This window comes from Mauremys mutica, chromosome 8 (genome assembly GCF_020497125.1).
Source record: "Mauremys mutica isolate MM-2020 ecotype Southern chromosome 8, ASM2049712v1, whole genome shotgun sequence".
In the NCBI taxonomy this organism is placed as follows: Eukaryota; Metazoa; Chordata; order Testudines; family Geoemydidae; genus Mauremys; species Mauremys mutica.
Window position 1 is genome coordinate 2,883,706 of NC_059079.1, and position 20,272 is coordinate 2,903,977.

The following is a 20,272-nucleotide window of genomic DNA, read 5'->3' on the forward strand; positions in this document are numbered from 1 at the left end:
GTGAGTGCAGGCAGGGGGCAGAACTGGGGGGTTGGTGGGTGGGTGTAGGTGGGGGAGGGGCTGGGGGTTGGTGGGTGGGTGAGTGCAGGCAGGGGGCAGAACTGGGGGGTTGGTGGGTGGGTGTAGGTGGGGGAGGGGCTGGGGGGTTGGTGGGTGGGGTGGGTGTAGGTGGGGGAAGGGCTGGGAGTTGGTGGGTGTAAGTGGGGGAAGGGCTGGGGGTTGGTGGGTGGGTGAGTGCAGGCAGGGGGCAGAACTGGGGGGTTGGTGGGTGGGTGTAGGTGGGGGAGGGGCTGGGGGGTTGGTGGGTGGGGTGGGTGTAGGTGGGGGAAGGGCTGGGAGTTGGTGGGTGTAAGTGGGGGAAGGGCTGGGGGTTGGTGGGTGGGTGAGTGCAGGCAGGGGGCAGAACTGGGGGGTTGGTAGGTGGGTGTAGGTGAGGGAGGGGCTGGGGGGTTGGTGGGTGGGGTGGGTGTAAGTGGGGGAAGGGCTGGGAGTTGGTAGGTGGGTGAGTGCAGGCAGGGGGCAGAACTGGGGGGTTGGTAGGTGGGTGTAGGTGGGGGAGGGGCTGGGGGGTTGGTAGGTGGGGAGGGTGTAAGTGGGGGAAGGGCTGGGGGTTGGTAGGTGGGGTGGGTGGGTGCAGGCAGATGGGGGCGCTGAGGGGTGGTTGGTAGGTAGGGGTGGGAGTGGCAGGATGGGGTGGAGTAGGGCGAGGATGGCATGGATGCAGGCAGCAGGAGTTGGTTGGTACATAGCAATGCTTATATTATATTCCTATACTGGGTCAGATTAGTGGTCCATCTAGCCCAGTATCCTGTCTCATTTTGTTGCTCTTCTCTGTACCTTTTCCCTTTCTAATATATCTTTTTTGAGATGGAGCAACTAGCACTGCACACAGTTCTCAAGGTGGGGTACTGTGGATGTATATAGTGACATTATGATATTTATTGTCTTATTAGCTATCCCTTTCCTAATGGTTTCTAGCAATCTGTTTGCTTTTTTGACTGCTGGTGCACACTGAGCAGATGTTTTCAGAGAACTATCCACAATGATCTCTTTCTTGAGTGGTAACAGCTAATTTAGACCCCATCATTTTATAGGTATAATTGGGATTATGTTTTCCAATGTGCATTACTTTGCTTTTATCAACATTGAATTTCATCTGCCATTTTGTTGTCACGATTTACATCTCTCCATTCTGAAAACTGACCATTTATTCCAGGGGTTCTCAAACTGGGTGTCGGGACCCCTTAGGGGGTCGTGAGGTTATTACATGGGGGGTTGCGAGTTGTCAGCATCCACCCCAAACCCCGCTTTGCCTCCAGCATTTATAATGGTATTAAATATACCGGTATTTTAAAGTGTTTTTAATTTATAAGGGGAATCGCACTCAGAGGCTTGCTATGTGAGGGGTCACCAGTACAAAAGTTTGAGAACCACTGATTTATTGCTACCCATTGTTTCCTGTCTTTTAACCAGTTACAGACCCATGAGAGAACCTTTCCTCTTATCCAATGGCTGCTTAGTTTGCTTACAAGCCTTTGGCAAGGGAGCTTGTCAAACGCTTTCTGAAAGTCCAAGTACACTATATCCAGTGGATCACCCTTGTCCACATGTTTGTTGACCCTCTCAAAGAATTCGAATGGATTGTTAAGCCATGATTTCCCTTCACAAAAGCAGTGTTGACTCTTTCCCAACAAATTGTGTTCATTTATGTTTCTGATAATTCTATTATTTACTATAGTTTTAACCAGTTTGCCTGGTGCTGAAGTTAGGCTTACTGGCCTGTAATTGCCAGGATCGCCTCTGGAGCCCTTTAAAACTCAGCATTATATTACCTACCTTTCAGTGATCTGTTACAGAGGCTGATTTAAATGATATGTTACAACCACAGTTAGTAGTTCTGCAATTTCCTTCAGAACTCTTGGGTGATATCATTTGGTCCTGGTGGCTTTTCACTGCTGAATTTATCAATTTGTTCCAGAACCTCCTCTATTGACACCTCAATCTAGGACGGTTCCTCAGATTAGTCACCTAAAAAGAATGGGTCAGGTTTGGGAAGAGTCAACACTTGCCTTCCTTGAGTGCTCCTTTAGCACCTTGATTGTCCAATGATCCACAGATTGGCAGGCTTCCTGCTTCTGATGTACTTAAAAATTGTTTGCTGTTAGTTTTTTAGCCTTTTGCTAGTTGCTCATCAAATTGTTTTTTGGCCTGCCTAATTATACTTGACTTGCCAGAGTTGATGCTCCTTTCTATTTTCCTCAGTAGGATCTGACTTCTGATTTTTAAAGGATGCTTTTTTGCCTCTAACTGCCTCTTTTACTCTGTTGTTAAACCATGCTGGTATATTTTTGATACTCTTACTATTTTGTTATGTAGGGTATACATTTAATTTGAGCCTCTATTATGGAGGTGGTTTTTTAAAAAGTTTTGATGCAGCTTGCAGGCATTTCACTCTTATGACTGTTGCTTTTCATTTCCATTTAACTAGTGTCCTCATTTTTAGGTAGTACCCCTTTCTGAAGTTAAATGCTACTGTGGTGGGCTTCTTTGGTATTTCCCCTCCACAAGGATGTTACATTTAATTACGTTATGGTTGCTATTCCCAAGCGGTTCAGCTGTATTCACCTCTTGGACCAGATCCTCCACTTAGGACTAACTCAAGAATTTCCTCTCCCCTTGTGAGTCCCAGAACTAGCTGCTCCAAGAAGCAGTCATTAATGGTGTCTAGAAACTTTAACTGCGCATCCCACCCTGAGGTGACATGTACCCGGTCAATAGGGGGATAGTTGAAATCCCCCATTATTAGTGAATTTTCCATTTTAATTGTAATTTAATCTCCCTGAGCATTTCACAATCACCATCACCATTCTGGTCAGGTGGTCAGTAATATATCCCTACTGCTATACTCTTATTATTCAAACAAGGAATTTCTATTCATAGATAGGTGTGGGTAAGGACAGGATGGAGTGGGGGAGGTGAGGATGGGTTGGGTAGGTGGGTGCAGGCAGATGGGGGGAGGACTGAGTCAATAGGAGTTGGTGGTAGGTGGGCGGGGGGGGTTGGATGAGGACGGGGTGGATGGATGGGGCTGGGGCTCGCTGGGTGCCAGCGAGAGAGGGTGGGATGAGGGCTGGGTGCGTGGCAGACTGGGTGACAGGAGTCTGGCAACTCTGCCCATGCTCAGACTCCCAGTGCAGGGACATCCTCCCTTTGGGGAAGGAAGTGCTGCCAAACCATTGCAGTAAGCTGGAGCCCTGCTGCCTTAGTTTGCTGTTGGCCTGGCTGTGTAGGAGTAAGGCAGAGAGATTTTTTTAGGACTGGAGGAGACACAGTGCCTCATGGAATAATGAGCATGGTGCAAGAGCCAGCCAGTCACCCCCAGAAGACAACCACAGGTAGAGGGAATGACCAGTATCTCACACAGCCCCTTCCTCAGAGAGCTATTGGGAACCATGGGGGAACTGAAGAGGGTGTAGGGGCATCGCGGCTGGAGTGGGGTGAGCATTGGAGGAAATGGAGTTTCACAGAGCTGGCAAGGGAACTAGTATTAGATGGATTTGGGGGCTAACTGGGTTAGAGGGAGAGTAGGGGTACCCGGTTTTGGGGCAAAAGGGGGCTGGGAGAGTCAGTGGGACCAAGGAGAGAGAATGGTAGGTGCCTGGAGGGGGCTGCTGGAGCAGGGGTTCTGGAGAAGGAGCAAGGGTCATAGAGCTTTAAGGGAGGAAGGAAGGGGCCTGCTGGATCAGTGAGGATTGTGGGTTTGGTGGGGGGGCAGCAGAGCCTTCCCAAAAGTGGAGGGGCCAAGCCAGCCCCCCCTTGGTCCCACCCCTGCCCCACCTCTTCCCCCAAAGGCCCCACCCACAGCCAAGCCGGAGCAGGGCCAGGGTGCCTGGAAACCTCTACCTACCCGTGGTGGGGTGGTCCCAAGAGCAGACCCTGGCCTGTGTCCCCACCTCCTGTGTCCCCCACCCCGGGCAGGTGGAGGATCCGCGGCTCTCCACAGCTGCCAGGCTCCCAGGGCCAGGCTCCAGCTGCCGGCCTGGCCAGGGGGCAGGGCCTCGGGGGGAAGAGGACGAGCAGGGGCGGGGGCCATGGTGAAAAGTGGATGGGCCAAGCAGGCTCTAACTTGTGCCAGGGGCTGGGCAAGGCTTGGAATCTGGTGGGTACAAAGATATCTTAAAACCACCTTTTCCCTCCCATCTCCCAACTCATCCGGGGTTGCACCTCCTAAACTGAAGGTTCCACTCACAACTGAGGCTGGCACCTCTGGCGGCACAGTGCTCCTGGGCCCTTAACTCCTTGATTCAGAAGGGATTCAAAAGGAAAAGTGCTACCCAGTGAATAGCCAACAACAGTTCCTAAATCACCTGGGTTTTCCTTAGCATCCTCCCAACAAAGTCTGACTTGGTGTCCAACCCTCTAAGCTTATCAGAGCTAGCGAGAGGAGTGAGGCAGCTCACTGAGTGGCTAGAATGGACAATTTGGAGTGAGGATACTTGGTTCTGTTCTGACTCTGCCACTCGGTTACTGTGTGAGCTTGGGGCAAGTCTTTTCCCCTCTCTGTGAATTTGTTTCTGTATCTGTAAAATAAGGAGAATAAGAATAGTTACCCCTATCTATAGGGCACTTGGAGATCTTTGGATGAAGAGCATCGTATAGGTGCATAGTATTATAACAGTCAGAGTATGGTACCATTGTATCCTCAGTTAGTTGTACGGTGTGATCATTTTCAGACCAACTGTTCTCCCTGGCTGGATAATAGGAGAGCACCCTTTATTCCTCAAATCCTCCTGTCCAGAGGTTGGTGATGGTGTTTCTGAACAGTGAGGATTATTGCTGCTTCCTAATAAAAGCAGGATAAGAGCAAAGCATCAGCTTCACAAACATAAATATGGAAATATTAATTTAGAATCAATTTTGGGATGCTTCAGACTGTTAAGTTCTTTTAACTAGATTTCTGTAGAGGACATAGGAGCTCTTTATGGGACTGTAAATTTCATGGAAATGGTCTCTGTGAAATACTCATTCCCTCAACACACTAGTTGTTCTCTCAGTATCAATCATGAGCCTTGCATGTAATGTTTCACAAATATTCTGTAAATCACTTGAAAAAGCTCATGATACTGTGAAATACGACTTTCGACAAAGGGCTCCTAACAGGCCAGTCTCCCATCAGCACTAACATTTGTTATGGCTAATAACACTTTCTATCACAACTATTTTGGGAAAACTGATTTATTTTAAACCTTGTCCTCCCTCAAAGGAGATCCTGAATACACTCTGCCAAGGACACAGACTCCTACAAACCACACACTGTTAATTCCCTAATGAAATGCCAACTCCTCTTAACCCCACAGAATTGTTTCTTTATCCAACTTTCTAGGGTGGTGGGATTTTTTGGTTTTTAATTTTTTTAAATACACTTAACTACAGAGCATTTCACCTTTAGGTCATTGGTTTCAATCCTGCCCAGGCAGTAGTGACTGAAAGTGACCATTGGGCAGCCACCTGACGCCTTTTGTGAAATGGATTTGGAATCTCAGTCAAGTTCCTAGTAGACAAGTGCTAGGCCCTTTCCAGATAGGAAATGGGCATGGACCCAAACAGACCTAGTAGATTTAAACTAAACTGAGAGAAGGCCTGAAATAAGTGTCCAGACAGGGGGGTGGCATTGGTTTAACTAATTTGCTTTTAAATTACACCTTAAGTTAAACCAGTGCAACTTTCTCCCATAGACAAGGCCTCAGTCTCAGCAAAGGGGCCAAGGACTGAAAGAAGCACAGACTGAACTCTCTGTCACCCACACAGATGAAGCATGTTGACAGGGCTGTGTGGAGAGACGCTTGCAGGATTGCTGCCTGTGTTGTACCTCCTTTGGCTCCGGTTCTACAAACACCCATGCACGTGCTTAACTTTAAGCCCCACATTGGGACTACTCACAAGCTTAAAGTTAAGCATGTGTGTTTGCAAGATCGGGACCTATGTGATTAAACCATCTTTAGCTTCCAGAGCTGTCAATCTGCACTTTTTACCAGAACTAATTATACCACAAAGGAGGGAGGGGGAGACAGCCAGTGCTCAAATATGTCAAAGAAATTCAGCAAAATGGGGATCACTGTATTGAAGGTCACAGGGTCAGTGGGGTTTTCTGTAGCTGCCCTATTCCTTGGATTATTATGTCATTTCCCCCCTGAGTTTATTTAAAAATGTGCCATTGAAAGCTCTCAGCACTCGAAGAGAAATTAAATAATAAGACATGAACTAGGACAAAAAGGTTCAAAATGCAAAAGCTTCCCAAATCCACATTGTCAAGGTCCTGTGCATCTCTGCTCTTATTTCATCCTACTTACCCCCTGGCAGGGCCTGTCATAGGATCAAGTATCCATCCTGGGAAGCTAGCAAGAATCTTGAGATTAAGAAAATTTGCAACGTTAAAGTGCTTTATTCCTATCTGGGAGGGAGACTGCTCTTGTGAAGATGATCTTGTGGTTCAAGCAGAAGATCTGGATTCTAATCCCAGCTCTGCCACAGATTTACCATGTGGCCTTGGGTAAATCAGTTAATCTCTTTATGCCTCAGTTTCTCCAGATGTAAAATGGAGCTAGCAATGGGACTAAAGGAAGATAAGATTACATTAATCAATGTTTGTCAAGTGCTTTGTGATCCTTAGCTGGAAAGCACTAATGAAGGGGAAAGTATAATTAGTGCTGGTGTTACTCATTTGTACAGCCTACATTTATCTTTAAGGGTTTTTATAACCTCTCTCTCTCCCCTATAGGAGGACAGTATTGATCATGACTTCCACAAAGGAGCAGGCAGCCATCAGCAGACTGATGGGGTTCTTGCAGGAATGGGACAATGCTAGCAAAGCTGCTCGTAGCCACATGCTGGATAATTTCATTAAGGCAAATCAAGGAAAGACAGGGCCAGAGTTGGAGCTGGAATTCTCACAGGGAGCCAGCTTGTTTCTGGCCCGCCTAACATCATGGCTGAGGCTGACGTATCTACTTCCTCGGGATGCCAGCAGAGGTGGTGGGGCGATTGAGGGGAAGATTCTCTCCCAAATGTTCTTTTCCCCAATACAATTTAAGGTAGCCCCTTTCTGTGGAAATACCTGAGTCCAGCTAAGCTGTTCAGGGAGAAAAGCTCAGCCCATGAAAGCTGGAATCTGAGGGAAGTTCCACACCAAGGGTATTATTGGGCTGCTCTGCAAGATTTCCCTTGTTTTCTCCATCCCCTCTCATAGGTCCTGCCTCAGGGCATCCCATCCTCCTAGCTGAGGACAAAATGGGAGGGCTAGCTCAGTGGTTTGAGCATCGGCCTGCTAAACCCAGGGTTGTGAGTTCAATCCTTGAGGGGGCCACTTAGGGATCTGGGGCAAAAATCAGTACTTGGTCCTGCTAGTGAAGGCAGGGGGCTGGACTCGATGACCTTTCGAGGTCCCTTCCAGTTCTAGGAGATCAGTATAGCTCCAATTATTATTTATTTATATAAAATGTAAGCTCCCTGCCAAGCCCATCAATGCCGCAGGCACCCACTTCACACCCACTCTGGGGATGAGCATGCTGCCTCCTTAGTGGCTTGCAACCCAGCTGGCCTGGAAAATTAAAGCCTGTGCCCTTTCCCAAAGACAGGTTCCCCAGGTGCAGTGCCACACATTGCCACCAAGCTACCAGCCAGACCAGGTGCAGTGACCAGGTTTAATGTGAAAAATTGCCTCAGTATTTGCTCCTTAACATTGTCAAACAGCTACATGTATGGAATGTACCTAGATCAGCAGCTAAAGTCCATTGGCATCTTTCTGTCAGCTGCAAGTAGGTGAGTGCTCCTGTGTCACTTCAACAAGAATTGTTTGGGGGGGTTTAACATCCCAGAGTTATGCCAGCCCAGGGTGGGGATTGTGAGGTGGTCGGGGGCAGTGTTAATATTTTACTAGAAGGATGATCTGGGAAAGGGCAACAGAGGCAACTGTCCATGATCTGTGCTTTTGAGCACCCTGCTGTCAGCATGTGCATAACTGGGCAAGCGTCTCCTATCTCCTCTGCAGGTCCTGGATCCCCACAGTCTGTGAGCCTCCTTCATGCCTGGAGACTCACACACACACTCTTAGTAGGTTGTGCATTTGGACCAGTTTTGAATTGTGTCCCCTGTTTGGGGAGGTCAGATACCATGGTGATGAGCACTCTGTAGAAACAGATAAATCAGTCATGGGCAGGTGGGAGGTGCTGCATATGTTACTTCACACAAGGCTGGGCAAAGCCAGGACCCTTTGTGCTTCCCAAGAATACTGCAAATATTCTATGATGTTACCCATGCTATGCAATTGCTCAGTGAGTCCCTCATGTTTCCCAGAAGCGGTCTGATTGCTAACACACTCGTTAGGGAGCCGCTGAGCACCCTGTGTATGGAGACCCAAGTTCTCTGTGCATGTAGGTCAGTATCCAGATGTGGACACTCAGAGGTAAATATCTCACCTGGTAGCCTATTGGGAGCACATCATAGTGCCAGGTGAGGCATTCGCATTTGGGTTCCAAGCCAAGCTTCTGGTACCTGTCGTCTCTGTTCAGGAGCTTAGACACAAACTGAGGCAAGGAGGTAGGAAGAAGGTTCCCAGTAATATGGAGATCCGAGGAAGGAAGATTTTGTTCAAAGTGTTACATTTTCTGCTTTGTTCCCCTCATCTCTGTAGCCACAGGTATCTTATTGAATTTCTGGAGGTTGGAGGTGTCCTGACTCTCCTGGAAATACTAGGTCTGAACCAACTGAAGGAAGAGGACAAAAGGGAGTCGATAAAGCTACTCCAACTTGTAGCAAACGCTGGCAGGAAGTATAAGGAGCTCATTTGTGAAAGTTATGGTAAGTTCCATGCCATCCATGTTCTTTATCAATGGAATGGGCTTACATCCATTTAGGCAAGTCTCTACTCTCTGACCTCCAAGCGTCAAGGGCTCCTTACAGAACTGAACCTGTTCCTTTCGCTCTATGAGAGTCCTAGTGATGGAAGATTATTTTAGTACTTTTCTTGTTGAAAGGAGTTCAGAGTCTCAGCCATTGCTGAGTGGTTACATTTCATCCCCCTTCTCATTTTTAATGAGCCTACTTTTTGGACAGTATTTTTCCTTTGATGTATTACAGCAGTCATGCTGGTTGCAACTGCTATGGCTAAGGTTGCAAAAGAGTTTCCATTATAACCTGCTGTGTTCATCCACTGCTACCTCTCCAAACCTTCCCTCTTGGGGTTAACATTGTCTATGATTGGTGTCTATTGAAAAATCAGGAATTTGTCTGAAAAGGGAAAGCTAGATCTCTTCAGATGTTTTTGAAGACTGGAAAAAAATAAATGCTTTTTCCATTGTAAAAGGGAACCCATCATTACAATCAGTGACGGATGCTCAAGGTTTGAACAACTTCCTCAGCAGTGAGATGAGTGTGATGGAATCAGTGACGTGAGACTCAGTATGCACCATTTACCTCCTGGGGCCAGATTCTTTATTGGTGTAAATGCATGTTGTTCAATTGACTTCAGCAGCATTTTGCCCTTCTAGACCAGCTGAGAATTTGGCCCATTATATTTTAAAATCAGTGTAATAGCTCCTGATAAAGGTTACTCCCCATCTCTATCTCTCCAGCAGCAGTGCTTAAAATGGGACAGTGTTTTTGATTCCTTCTGGATTTCAATAAAATTACCGAGTTGCTGTCTAACCTCAGATGTGTAACCACTTGGGCTTTCCAACCACGCAACTCAGTGAATCTTCTTATACACAGGTGTGAGATCAATAGCTGAGTTCTTGGCCAATTCCAAGTCAGAAGAGACTCAAGAACAAGTGCAAATTCTGTTGGATTCTTTAGGCCACGGCAATCCCAAGTATCAGAACCAAGTATACAAAGGCCTGATTGCTTTGCTGCCATGCACATCCCCCAAAGCCCAACAGCTGTCTCTGCAGACACTCAGAACTGTGCAGGTGAGCAGAATGGGATGTAATCAAACTTTAGTTTTATCAGAACACTCTGTTTCATAATGAATCTATCATAATCTGGAGGCTAAAGGTGAGTGGAAATCCTGCTACAATTCTTGCCTTATTAACGAGCCCAGAGAAGAGCTTATTGCATCCACAAGCACACCTAGTATGTACTCAGCTGATGTGTCCTAACATGTCTAAGGCTGCATACCCTGTGTGGATAAGCCAACACGATTTGAAGGTGCCTTGTTGAGGTAGTACTGGATAAGAGAAGTCTGAAGCCAGGATCCTTTTGCACTCAGTTGCATGTCATCAGCACAGAGTATGCTCTTCAAGTTTCCCAGCAGTTCCTGTGTCTGAGCTTTGAGAACACACTGAAAAGGAATGGGGTGCACAGAGCTGTTTTCTGGCTGATTTGGATAATGAAATCAAGAACAATTTCCCCCTTAAACTTTTCCCTCTCACTAACACAGATGCTAAACTCCAAGGCTGTGTGTGAGCAAGTGCTGAGTGTATAAAGGCTGCTACTTTTGTCTACATAGTCCCTGCTCCATCAGCATCTAATATGCTGCTTTTAAATAAATTGAATATGAAAGATATTTTATAATTCCCCTTCTCCTCCGGTCTGTTACTTATTCTGAAAGCCTGGTATGAAAACGTATGACCTCGGCTGTAGGAGAGGATATGCCTCTAAAGACACATCCTGCCCTTACTCCATAGGGAATTTCAAAGGGAATGGCATGCAGGATTAACTATACAGCCTTTAGTGCTACTGTTTTAAATCCTGCACTTTGGTTGTGCTGTTTTTTTAATTGAGGGAATGGGGTTGAGGTCTTCTGACCCCTCTTAAATTCTCCCTGGCCTGGAAATATGCACTTACATAAAAAATTCTAGCTATATGTTAATCACCCAGACTAAGATAGAGCTAAGCAGTGAGGTAGGTGGGTAGCAGCTCTGATGCTCTTGAATTTAATTCTGAAAATCTGCCATTTGAAGTTTCAGTCCCTTGTCATCAAGGAAGGGTGGGGGTTGCCACCACCCCCAGATCAGCAGGATCATGGATCCTTGACCTTTGAACATAAAATGTATGTCGTTATCTCTTCTGTTACATACCACACGAGAGAGAGGCTCCCAGATGAAGCACTATTAAAATCGTAACGCTGTTCTAGTGCCTCAGTTAGCTGGACATCAATGAATCTCATGCTCAAGTTTGAGGAGTCTTGAGAGGAGGAGAGATTTTGTCTCCATTTTTTTGTCTCCACACTCTGTAGAACACTTGTCTTCTTTCACTGTAAGCTCTTTGGGGCAGGGGACTTTTCTACCTCTTTGTCTAGCCCCAGAGCAGTGGGGCCCTGAACCTGATTGGAGCCTCTGGGTGCTGCCAGATTAAAAATATGAAATAATAGTAATTAATAGTTTGCTGCCCCAATAACTGCAGTCCTTAGTCTGAGAACCACAGGGCTAGACTGGGCAACCATTACATTGGTGAGCATTTACATGAGGAGTCCTATTTAAGAATAAGTGCTCACTAACCTGAGTAGTGGTTGCAGAATCAGCCCCAAGAGACCATTTCCCTGAGTGAAATGCTGTGCAATTCTCTGTATCCTGAGGATCCAACACGTGTGAACATTTCAGTGGGCTGCAGATGTGAGAGCCGGGAGGAATAACACCCTCTTGTTCCTTTCGTTGTCAGGCTATCGTGGGATCAGCCCATCCCAGCATTGTAGACGCTGTGCTGGGCGTGCTCAGCTCAATGCACTTGGAAGTTCAGTATGAAGGTAGGAACCATCACTGGTATCACAGTATGAAGGTAGGAAACATCCCTTGTGCTGTCTGCTGAGGAGGAAAGCAGACTTCTGAGTCATTCATGGGGAGGTTCTCAGTGAGCCTGTCAAGAGTCACTTCCAGGCAGCAGTGTCCCCGGAGCTCAGTTCAAGCTGAGTGTGTGAGCACTGGGCTGGGTGTATTTGCCGCTCGGCTGCTCACTGAGCTCTAAGGAATTGAACTGATCTGGCAACAGGAAAGGAATACAGGTGAGTCACAAGGCCCAGAGGCAGAGTGCCCGTTACTGCACAGACCAAGCAGCTGGGGTTGCACCCCTGGCGGTTACCTTCTGATGGGGGGTGGGGGGTTTGTAACCCAGCTGCGTGTTGGCAGCGCGCCGCTCCACAGCTCCAGCCTCCATGCCCAGCCCAGAGGGGCGGTGTTGCTCGTGCAAAGGCTGTGCGTGTCTCCGGCTTTTCCCTTGCTACCTAGGGGGTCTGATGACTCCCAGCACTGGATTGCAGGAGCGGGGCTGGGGACATGGGTCTCCACGGGCGGGTTAACAAGCTGTGCAGTGGCTGCAGGCCAACCAAGCCCAGCCCTGGCGCAGAGCCCAGGGGCGGCAGGGGCTAGGGACAAGCTGCCCTCTCTCTGCTGCCCCCAGGTGGGCTGTACTGACTGCAGGGGGTGGGACGGGATCCCCTGCAGGCTCCGGGCAAAGGCCAGTCTGCCCCCCCCAGCTCACCCGGGGTGGCTCAGCGGCCCTTTCCCCAGCCCTTTCCCCATGGGCAAATGGGAGCGACCAGCGACCCAGGCCTGCCTGCACCACTCAAGGCACAGAGCCTGGCACCTGCAGGCTCCCATCCCCGGGGCATCTCCTCTGCGGTCTGGGTGCCCCCGGATAACCAGTGCACGGGGCTGTGCCTGGAGCAGCTGCGGGGACCCCGGGAGCCACCGCCCCGCCCAGAGCCACATTCCAGGGGCTGCAGACACAGCTCAGACGCCCGGGCTCCCCTGTGCTCTCAGACCTACCCGGGATGCTTGTTTGCATGTCCATAATGCATTGCGCATCATGACCCACATCCTGACTCCCTGGTCCATGACCCTGGTTCCGAGGAGCAAACTCACGGTTTAATTGGGCCAGAGCAATAGGCTGTAGAAGCAGAGGTGTGACGGGTTTGGTCACAGAAACCCCATGGGACTGTCACCTGATGTGCTGAAATTACCTCTGAGCCTGTTTTCCCTGCCAGCTTGGGACTCCAGAACCCTGCCTTGTTGAGCCAGACATGCTAGCCTGCTGCAACACAGACCCTGGGTCTGGACCACGCCCCCAAAGCTGCAGGCTTTAAGTGAAAACTGCTCAGCAGGTTACCTATTTCCAGCACCCATACACCCAGTTCCCAGTGGGATCCAAACCCCAAATAAATCTGTTTTACTCTGTATAAAGCTCATACAGGTTAAACTCATGAATTGTCCGCCCTCTATAACACTGATAGAGAGAGATGCACAGTAGTTTGCACCCCCAGGTACTAATCACTTACTCTGGGTTTACTAATAAACAAAAGTGATTTTATTAAATATAAAAGTAGGATTTAAGTGGTTTCAAGTAATAACAGACAGAACAAAGTAAGTCACCAAGCAAAAAAAAAAAGCAAAAACACGCAAGTCTAAGCCTAATACATTAAGAAACTGATTACAGATAATATCTCACCCTCACAGACTAGACTCCTTCCTAGTCTGGGCCCAATCCTTTCCCCTGGGACAGCCTGTAATGATGCTGGTTCTGGTGGGACCCAACTGAGAGTGCCAATTTGGGACAAATTGCTTCAAGCAGGGCAGTTACAGCCCTAGGCTGGGGTTTTTCCACCTCTAAGGCAAACCAAACCAGCCAGACAGAGAGGACTTTGTTTTTATCCCACTGGCTAACCACAAATCACACAAGCAATTCCCTTAGACACTCCAGTCTCCCAGTATCACCATCAGTACCACTCGTTGTGGGGACAGATGGTTATGAAAACCAACACCCCAGTAAAAGAAAAAGGGTTCTCTTGATCCCAAAGAACCAAGCTCCAGACCCAGGTCAATATACAAATCCGATCTTACCCACAAATCACGCTGTTGCCAATCCTTTAGAATCGAAAATCTAAAGGCTTATTCATAAAAGGAAAAAGATATAGATGAGAGCTAGAATTGGTTAAATGAATCAGTTACTTACAGTAATGGCAAAGTTCTTGGTTCAGGCTTGTAGCAGTGATAGAATAAACTGCAGGTTCAAATCAAGTCTCTGGCAGGGGAACTATGTAGCATCTGAGGGCTTCTACATAAGAACATAAGAAAGGCCGTACCGGGTCAGACCAAAGGTCCATCTAGCCCAGTATCTGTCTACCGACAGTGGCCAATGCCAGGTGCCCCAGAGGGAGTGAATCTAACAGGCAATGATCAAGTGATCTCTCTCCTGCCATCCATCTCCATCCTCTGACAAACAGAGGCTAGGGACACCATTCTTACCCATCCTGGCTAATAGCCATTTATGGACTTAGCCACCATGAATTTATCCAGTCCCCTTTTAAACATTGTTATAGTCCTAGCCTTCACAACCTCCTCAGGTAAGGAGTTCCATAAGTTGACTGTGCGCTGCGTGAAGAAGAACTTCCTTTTATTTGTTTTAAACCTGCTGCCTATTAATTTCATTTGGTGACCCCTAGTTCTTGTATTATGGGAATAAGTAAATAACTTTTCCTTATCCACTTTCTCAACATCACTCATGATTTTATATGATTTTCATATCCCCCCTTAGTCTTCTCTTTTCCAAGCTGAAGAGTCCTAGTCTCTTTAATCTTTCCTCGTATGGGACCCTCTCTAAACCCCTAATCATTTTAGTTGCCCTTTTCTGAACCTTTTCTAGTGCTAGAATATCTTTTTTGAGGTGAGGAGACCACATCTGTACACAGTATTCGAGATGTGGGCGTATCATGGATTTATATAAGGGCAATAATATATTCTCAGTCTTATTCTCTATCCCCTTTTTAATGATTCCTAACATCCTGTTTGCTTTTTTGACCGCCTCTGCACACTGCCTTAAATCTCTGCTGTTCTCAGCTAAAATCAAGTGTAGTGTCTAATGTTTTCAATTTAATGTCTGATGTGTTTTATTTGAGCATTGTACATCAAATTGATTTTTGAAGTAGGGTGATGGAATAGGAGCTTGCTTTGTCCACCCCATGTATCAACATGCTATGGTAGTATTTCTAGGAATGGTACCTTTCCTTTGGGGAGAAAATTCTGGTTAGAAAAATAGAAAGAATTTTACCGTAAGGAGATTGTTTTGTATGTCTTATTTGAAGTAGATCTTTACAGTAGTTAAAATGCATTGGTTTGTTTACAATGAAATATTGTTAAAGTTTCTGTGAGTCTATAGATGTCAGTTTCTTTGTCTTCCTGGAGAATTGTTTAAAAAGCTGGGGTTTTATTTTCTGCTGTGAATCCTTATGACAATATGAGGAATTAATGCTTTCCAGACTTGAGGGTCTGTGAAGGAGATTTTTAAAAAAAAAATTCTGTAATATTGAAAGTCTCAATTATATAAATAACTGCCTGTTACATAGACTTCTCCCCACCCAGCATATGTTCCATGTATCTTGGTTTGTAAAATCAAGTGAAGGCACTCGGTGTCATGCTGTACCCAGCACACAGGGGTCCCAGTCCTGATCAATTTGGGTTTTTTTCTTCCAACCTACTGTAATGTAAATTCTAAATAATAATCCTTATCAGTGTTGCCATCCCTCACCATTGGAAAATCATGAGTAAGATCCCCAAAAATCATGAGATTGGCTTAAAAATCATGAGGATTTTTGTTTTTAATGTCATATGGGGTCTCTTTATTTCCCTTCCGGTTTCTGAACCTTTAAGGTGCTCTCAGGTCCTGTTTTCAACATTTCCTTTGCAACTGGGCAAGCTAGAAACGTACCTTTATTTCTAGTACAGCCAGAGCCCCAGAGAGCGGGAGCCCCGGGCGCCCGGGGCTGGCAGGCAGTTGTATGTTCTATACTTTTGATTTCACCAACCAAGTATCAAGTGTGAACTCCTCAGGCACTAAAACAGCCTTAACATGGAGTCGCAGACAGCCCCCTTGGCCACCCAGATGAGCCTGTCTCTGTGATAGGTCATTCCTGGTCACTCACCTGGGTCAGTTGCACCTCAGATCTCAAACGGAAGACAGTGCTCATAGGCAATCCTATAATAAACTAAATATTTATTAACTAGGAAAAGACATAAGAAACTTATTTACCAGGTTAAAGCAGGTAAACATATACACAAAGGAAGTCTTATTTTACTGAGGTTGCTTTTTGATGTAAAAAATAGAATGATTTCAGGAGTTTTATTGTAATTTAATGAGGTTTATTGTCTGTGCAGAAAATGAAAGGAACAAAGTTTGTGCTTGAAGGTTTCACTTGTTGGCGGTTGGGTTTTGTGGTGGATCTTTTTGGGAAGTTACATAGCACAACTCTTATGATGCTGAAAGGCCTTGCTCAAAAACTATTTATTTTTTAATGTGATTATACATTATAGATAATATGTGACATTAGTTCTGGAATTCATGACTGAGAAGTTCTGGGCAAACAGCTTGGCAGGTGAATTCAGCCTGAAGCACTGATATTGCAGAGTAATTTCTGCCAAAGCAATAGCTACAGCAGCTCATCTACTTGCCTAGTGTAGCAACTTTGTGAAGGCCCAGAGTTACACCATTTCTCTTTTACTCCTGAGGGAATTCTGCACTACTGCATGCATAATTAATTAATGAGCCCCACATATTTTTAAAATTTTTGCTCAGAAAAAAGTTTCTGCCAAAATGTTGCTGCAGTTCCGCCTTTTTCCCACCAGAGGGTGCTGTGGTAATTGAACAAAGCAGCAGCTCCCAGCCAGCTAAGAGAGAGCCTAACTTCTTCGCATTGCCTGTCAGGCCAGGTCAGGAGACGGACAGCGTGGGGGCTGGGGGAGTCATGTTATACGGACAAAACTACACAGGATCTTTTCAGGGGGCAAGACAAAGATGCCACATTTATTATGATAACAATTTGATTTATGACCAATAACTACTATCTTAATCCTTATACACACATTATACCTAATACGTATATACACACACACACACACACACACACACACACACATCCATCAGATGTTCTGCAGCTGCTGCATAGTTACCAGCCCTGGACATAGCTTGAGTTCGTGGCTTGATTTTGCAGCTTGGGTTTGTAGCTTGTGGCGGTAACTGGCCAGGAAAGCCGGGCACAAGGACGAGCTGGGTCTCTGTTGGGCCTGCACCGATGCCCTTCCATGTTGGCAGCAGAGTGTTACCCTCCAAAGTCTTCCATCTCACCCATCCTTTTTGTAGGCTTTAGTTTGAATCCAGAGTCTATAGGTCTTGCTGTGTCACGCTGCCTCTGGGTTTGGTGATTGATCACCCATCAATTGCAGGTGCGACTTTCAGCCTGGGACCTGGCTTTGATCTTTCTTTTATTGTACCTTTTCTTTTTAGGGTGGACACTTCTTACTTTGTTAGGGCTCTTGTCTGCATCTTCAGCCGGTGGTGGTTGAACTTTATTTAATCAGGACAGGCTGGGGCTGGAGGTTGATTCCATCACCCATCCATACCTCAGTCACACGTCTAAACTAAACTAATAAGAGTACAGCAGGGTTTGCAAAAATGAAGGTTGGAGGAAGCTTTTACAAAATGGAGTGAGTGTTTTCAAATGGGGTTTGAATTACAATATGGCAAACAGTGAACAGAAGTAACAATACAGACAAGTGTAGTGGATGGCACACAGTGAACAGAAGTTACAATGGTTTCAGAGTAGCAGCCGTGTTAGTCTGTATCCGCAAAAAAAACAGGAGTACTTGTGGCACCTTAAAGACTAACAAATTTATTTTAGCATGAGCTAAATGTAGCTAAATGTAGTTACAATGTAGACAAGTGTAGTGAATAGTGAACAGAAGTTACATGAATAAAGTGAACAATTAAAAACAATTTCATTTATCAGTTCTACAGTCAGATGGGCTCATAAGGGCTAGTAGGGGAGGACAGACTGGGGGAGGGACTGAATGGAAGTGGAGGCACAGAGCCACAGGGGGGAGAGAGGTGCAGGGCCACATGGTGATGAGGGAGGAGGTGCAGAGCTACATAGGGATAGGTGGGGGCACAGAGACACATGAGGACAGTGGGAGGGGGGATAGGGACAGGGAAATGGCTGGGTGGGGGGAACAGGGGGAGGGGAGACAGGGACACATGAGGACAGTGGGAGGGGGGATAGGGACAGGGAAATGGCTGGGTGGGGGGAACAGGGGGAGGGGAGACAGGGACACATGGGGACAGGGGGAGGGAGGATAGGGACAGGGAAATGGCTGGGTGGGGGGAACAGAGGGAGGGGAGACAGGGACACATGGGGACAGGGGGAGGGAGGATAGGGACAGGGAAATGGCTGGGTGGGGGGAATAGGGGGAGGGGAGACAAGGACACATGGGGACAGGGGAGTGGCTGAGCGGGGGCACAGAGACACAGCGGGATAGGCAGAGGGGGTACAGAGCTACAAAGGGACAGGGGGAGAGGGTGCAGGGCCACATGAGGATGGGGGGAATGGGTGTCTGAGTGGGCCAAAGGGACACGTGGACAGGGGGTGCAAGGACACAGAATGGGATTTGTAAAAGCAGCAGAGAGTCCAGTGGCACTTTATAGACTAACAGACGTATCGGAGCATGAGCTTTCCTGGGTGAATACCCACTTCGTCGGATGCCGGATGTATTCACCCACGAAAGCTCATGCTCCAATACGTCTGTTAGTCTATAAGGTGCCACAGGACTCTCTGCTGCTTTTACAGATCCAGACTAACACGGCTCCCCCTCTGATACTTGACAGAATGGGATTTATGCAACTTCTAAAGAATTAGGTTTTTTTCCCCCCCCTAGGAAAAACAATTTTACTTAAACTTTCAATGGCTTATGAAAACAAAGCGTTTGACTCATAGCTTTTATGAATTATTTTATAGACATCAAATAAAAATGTTATCTACTTTTCCACAAAAATTAGACTCATTCACAGAACATTTCAAAAAAATTGCATGTAAACTCAGAAAAGCTTATTGCCACAGAAATGTTTAGTAAAATGCAAAATATTTATTCTCTCTGAGGATAAAAAAATCCTAAATATAAAAGTAGGAGGACGTTTGGAGGGGAGCTGAGGGTTCTTACAAATGTTTTCATTTTAGAGCTCTGTGTTCTGTATAGCCCAATCCTCATCAGGGAAGTTGACCAGAAATTGGCACATCTTTCCACGGACACTGAACTGCTCAAAGAAAGGCTTTTCTATGTGCAATGCATCATGAGTATGCAAATGAGCTGGTGCTCCCAGAGCCCTGCTCCCAGACCAGACCCAGCTTCTCCCTTCTGCTGTGAGCTGAGCTGAGCCGTGCTCCTGGGGAAGCTGCTTTTAGCCTCTCAGCAGCTGCCCTGGGGATGGTTGGCTCTACTGCCCAGCTGTTGGAGGCATCAGAGCAGGTGGCCGCAAGCTGAGGGGACATTGAGTGTGGCACCTGCATATTTACTACATAACTGGGTAAAGGTTTAATATTTGCACTAATCCTGAAGCTTGATGACTCTCTGAGGCGCTCCAGAGTCCTGACTCTGCCCCCTGCAGGTGGAGGGCCTGGGAGTTCCCAGCAGGAGCTGTTGCCTCTGGGTTCCAGCACTTTCCAAATTCCCAAACTGAAACGCCTGAAAGGTGTGTGGGGAAGCTGCTCCTGCCCCTTCCAGCTGGAGCCTGCAGCACAGTGGGGCAGCGCTGCTCTCAGTGGTGCACATGTGTAAAGTGTATGTAACCCTCACATGTCCAGTACCCAGCACCCTCCCGCTGTGTCCCAGAGAGCTCTATGCAACCAGAGGTCTGTGCCGTAATAGAAAGCCAGCCAGCCATGTTTTGGTTGGGCTTTTTGCCATCCACATACTCTTGCTGGCCAGCCTATGGGGTACTATCTACGAGCCAGGAGGACGTGTTTCTGCTCTCAGATGCACAGAGCGTATCTTGGCCTCCTGTTCTGTTTCCGAGCAGCTTCCAGGCGGGAACAGAGCAGAATCCAGCCCTAGTCAAGGAGGTTTACTTTGAACAGGCGGAAGGAAAATACAGCTCTTTCAGACGCCAGCGTTCAGACCATTGTCTCTGACGTTTCACCTGCTGCTGGGATTGCTGTGCAGCCTTGTTAGCGCACCAAGGTGGCGCTTTGCCCTCTTTTCTTGTCTTCAGCCATTCAGCTGGTAAAGGATCTCACGGCCTATGAAGTCCGGCCAGCGCTGCTGAAGGGTCTGGTTGAATTACTTAAACCACCAGGGAAAGAGACTGCTAGAGTGAAAGGCAAAGCCCTGGAAGGTAAGAGGTCACATGTCTGCTTGGAGGCTGCAGAGTGCTGCAAAGTGGGTTGCTCTTTCTCTGCTTGCTCAGTGACTCACCAGCCACTGATGGGCGACTTTGGTACCTTAGTCTCCTTGGGTGGAACCCAGAG

The 20,272-nt window shown here is 47.1% G+C and overlaps 1 protein-coding gene and 2 non-coding genes across 11 annotated transcripts in view; 2 read left to right on the top strand and 1 right to left on the bottom strand.

Moving 5' to 3' along the window:
• Positions 1–20,272, top strand: part of ARMH1 (armadillo like helical domain containing 1) — a 61,647-nt gene that overhangs the window by 281 nt on the left and 41,094 nt on the right. For 3 of the 9 annotated variants that reach the window (XM_045026788.1, XM_045026785.1, XR_006581553.1), the window contains exons 1-7: positions 839–900; positions 6,779–7,000; positions 7,750–7,818; positions 8,690–8,856; positions 9,766–9,962; positions 11,653–11,737; positions 20,017–20,139. In XM_045026788.1, the coding sequence (XP_044882723.1) occupies positions 6,795–7,000; positions 7,750–7,818; positions 8,690–8,856; positions 9,766–9,962; positions 11,653–11,737; positions 20,017–20,139 (847 nt within the window). In that variant the 5' untranslated portion in view covers positions 839–900; positions 6,779–6,794. Of the gene's footprint in view, positions 1–835; positions 901–6,483; positions 6,551–6,778; positions 7,001–7,749; positions 7,819–8,689; positions 8,857–9,765; positions 9,963–11,652; positions 11,738–20,016; positions 20,140–20,272 lie in introns of those variants that run through there. The other 6 variants (XM_045026790.1, XM_045026791.1, XM_045026789.1 and 3 more) reach the window with 6 other exon arrangements.
• LOC123376755 lies at positions 14,804–14,991 on the top strand. Its single transcript, XR_006581928.1, has one exon. It is a non-coding gene; the product is annotated as a U2 spliceosomal RNA (small nuclear RNA).
• LOC123376761 lies at positions 18,807–18,920 on the bottom strand. Its single transcript, XR_006581932.1, has one exon. It is a non-coding gene; the product is annotated as a U5 spliceosomal RNA (small nuclear RNA).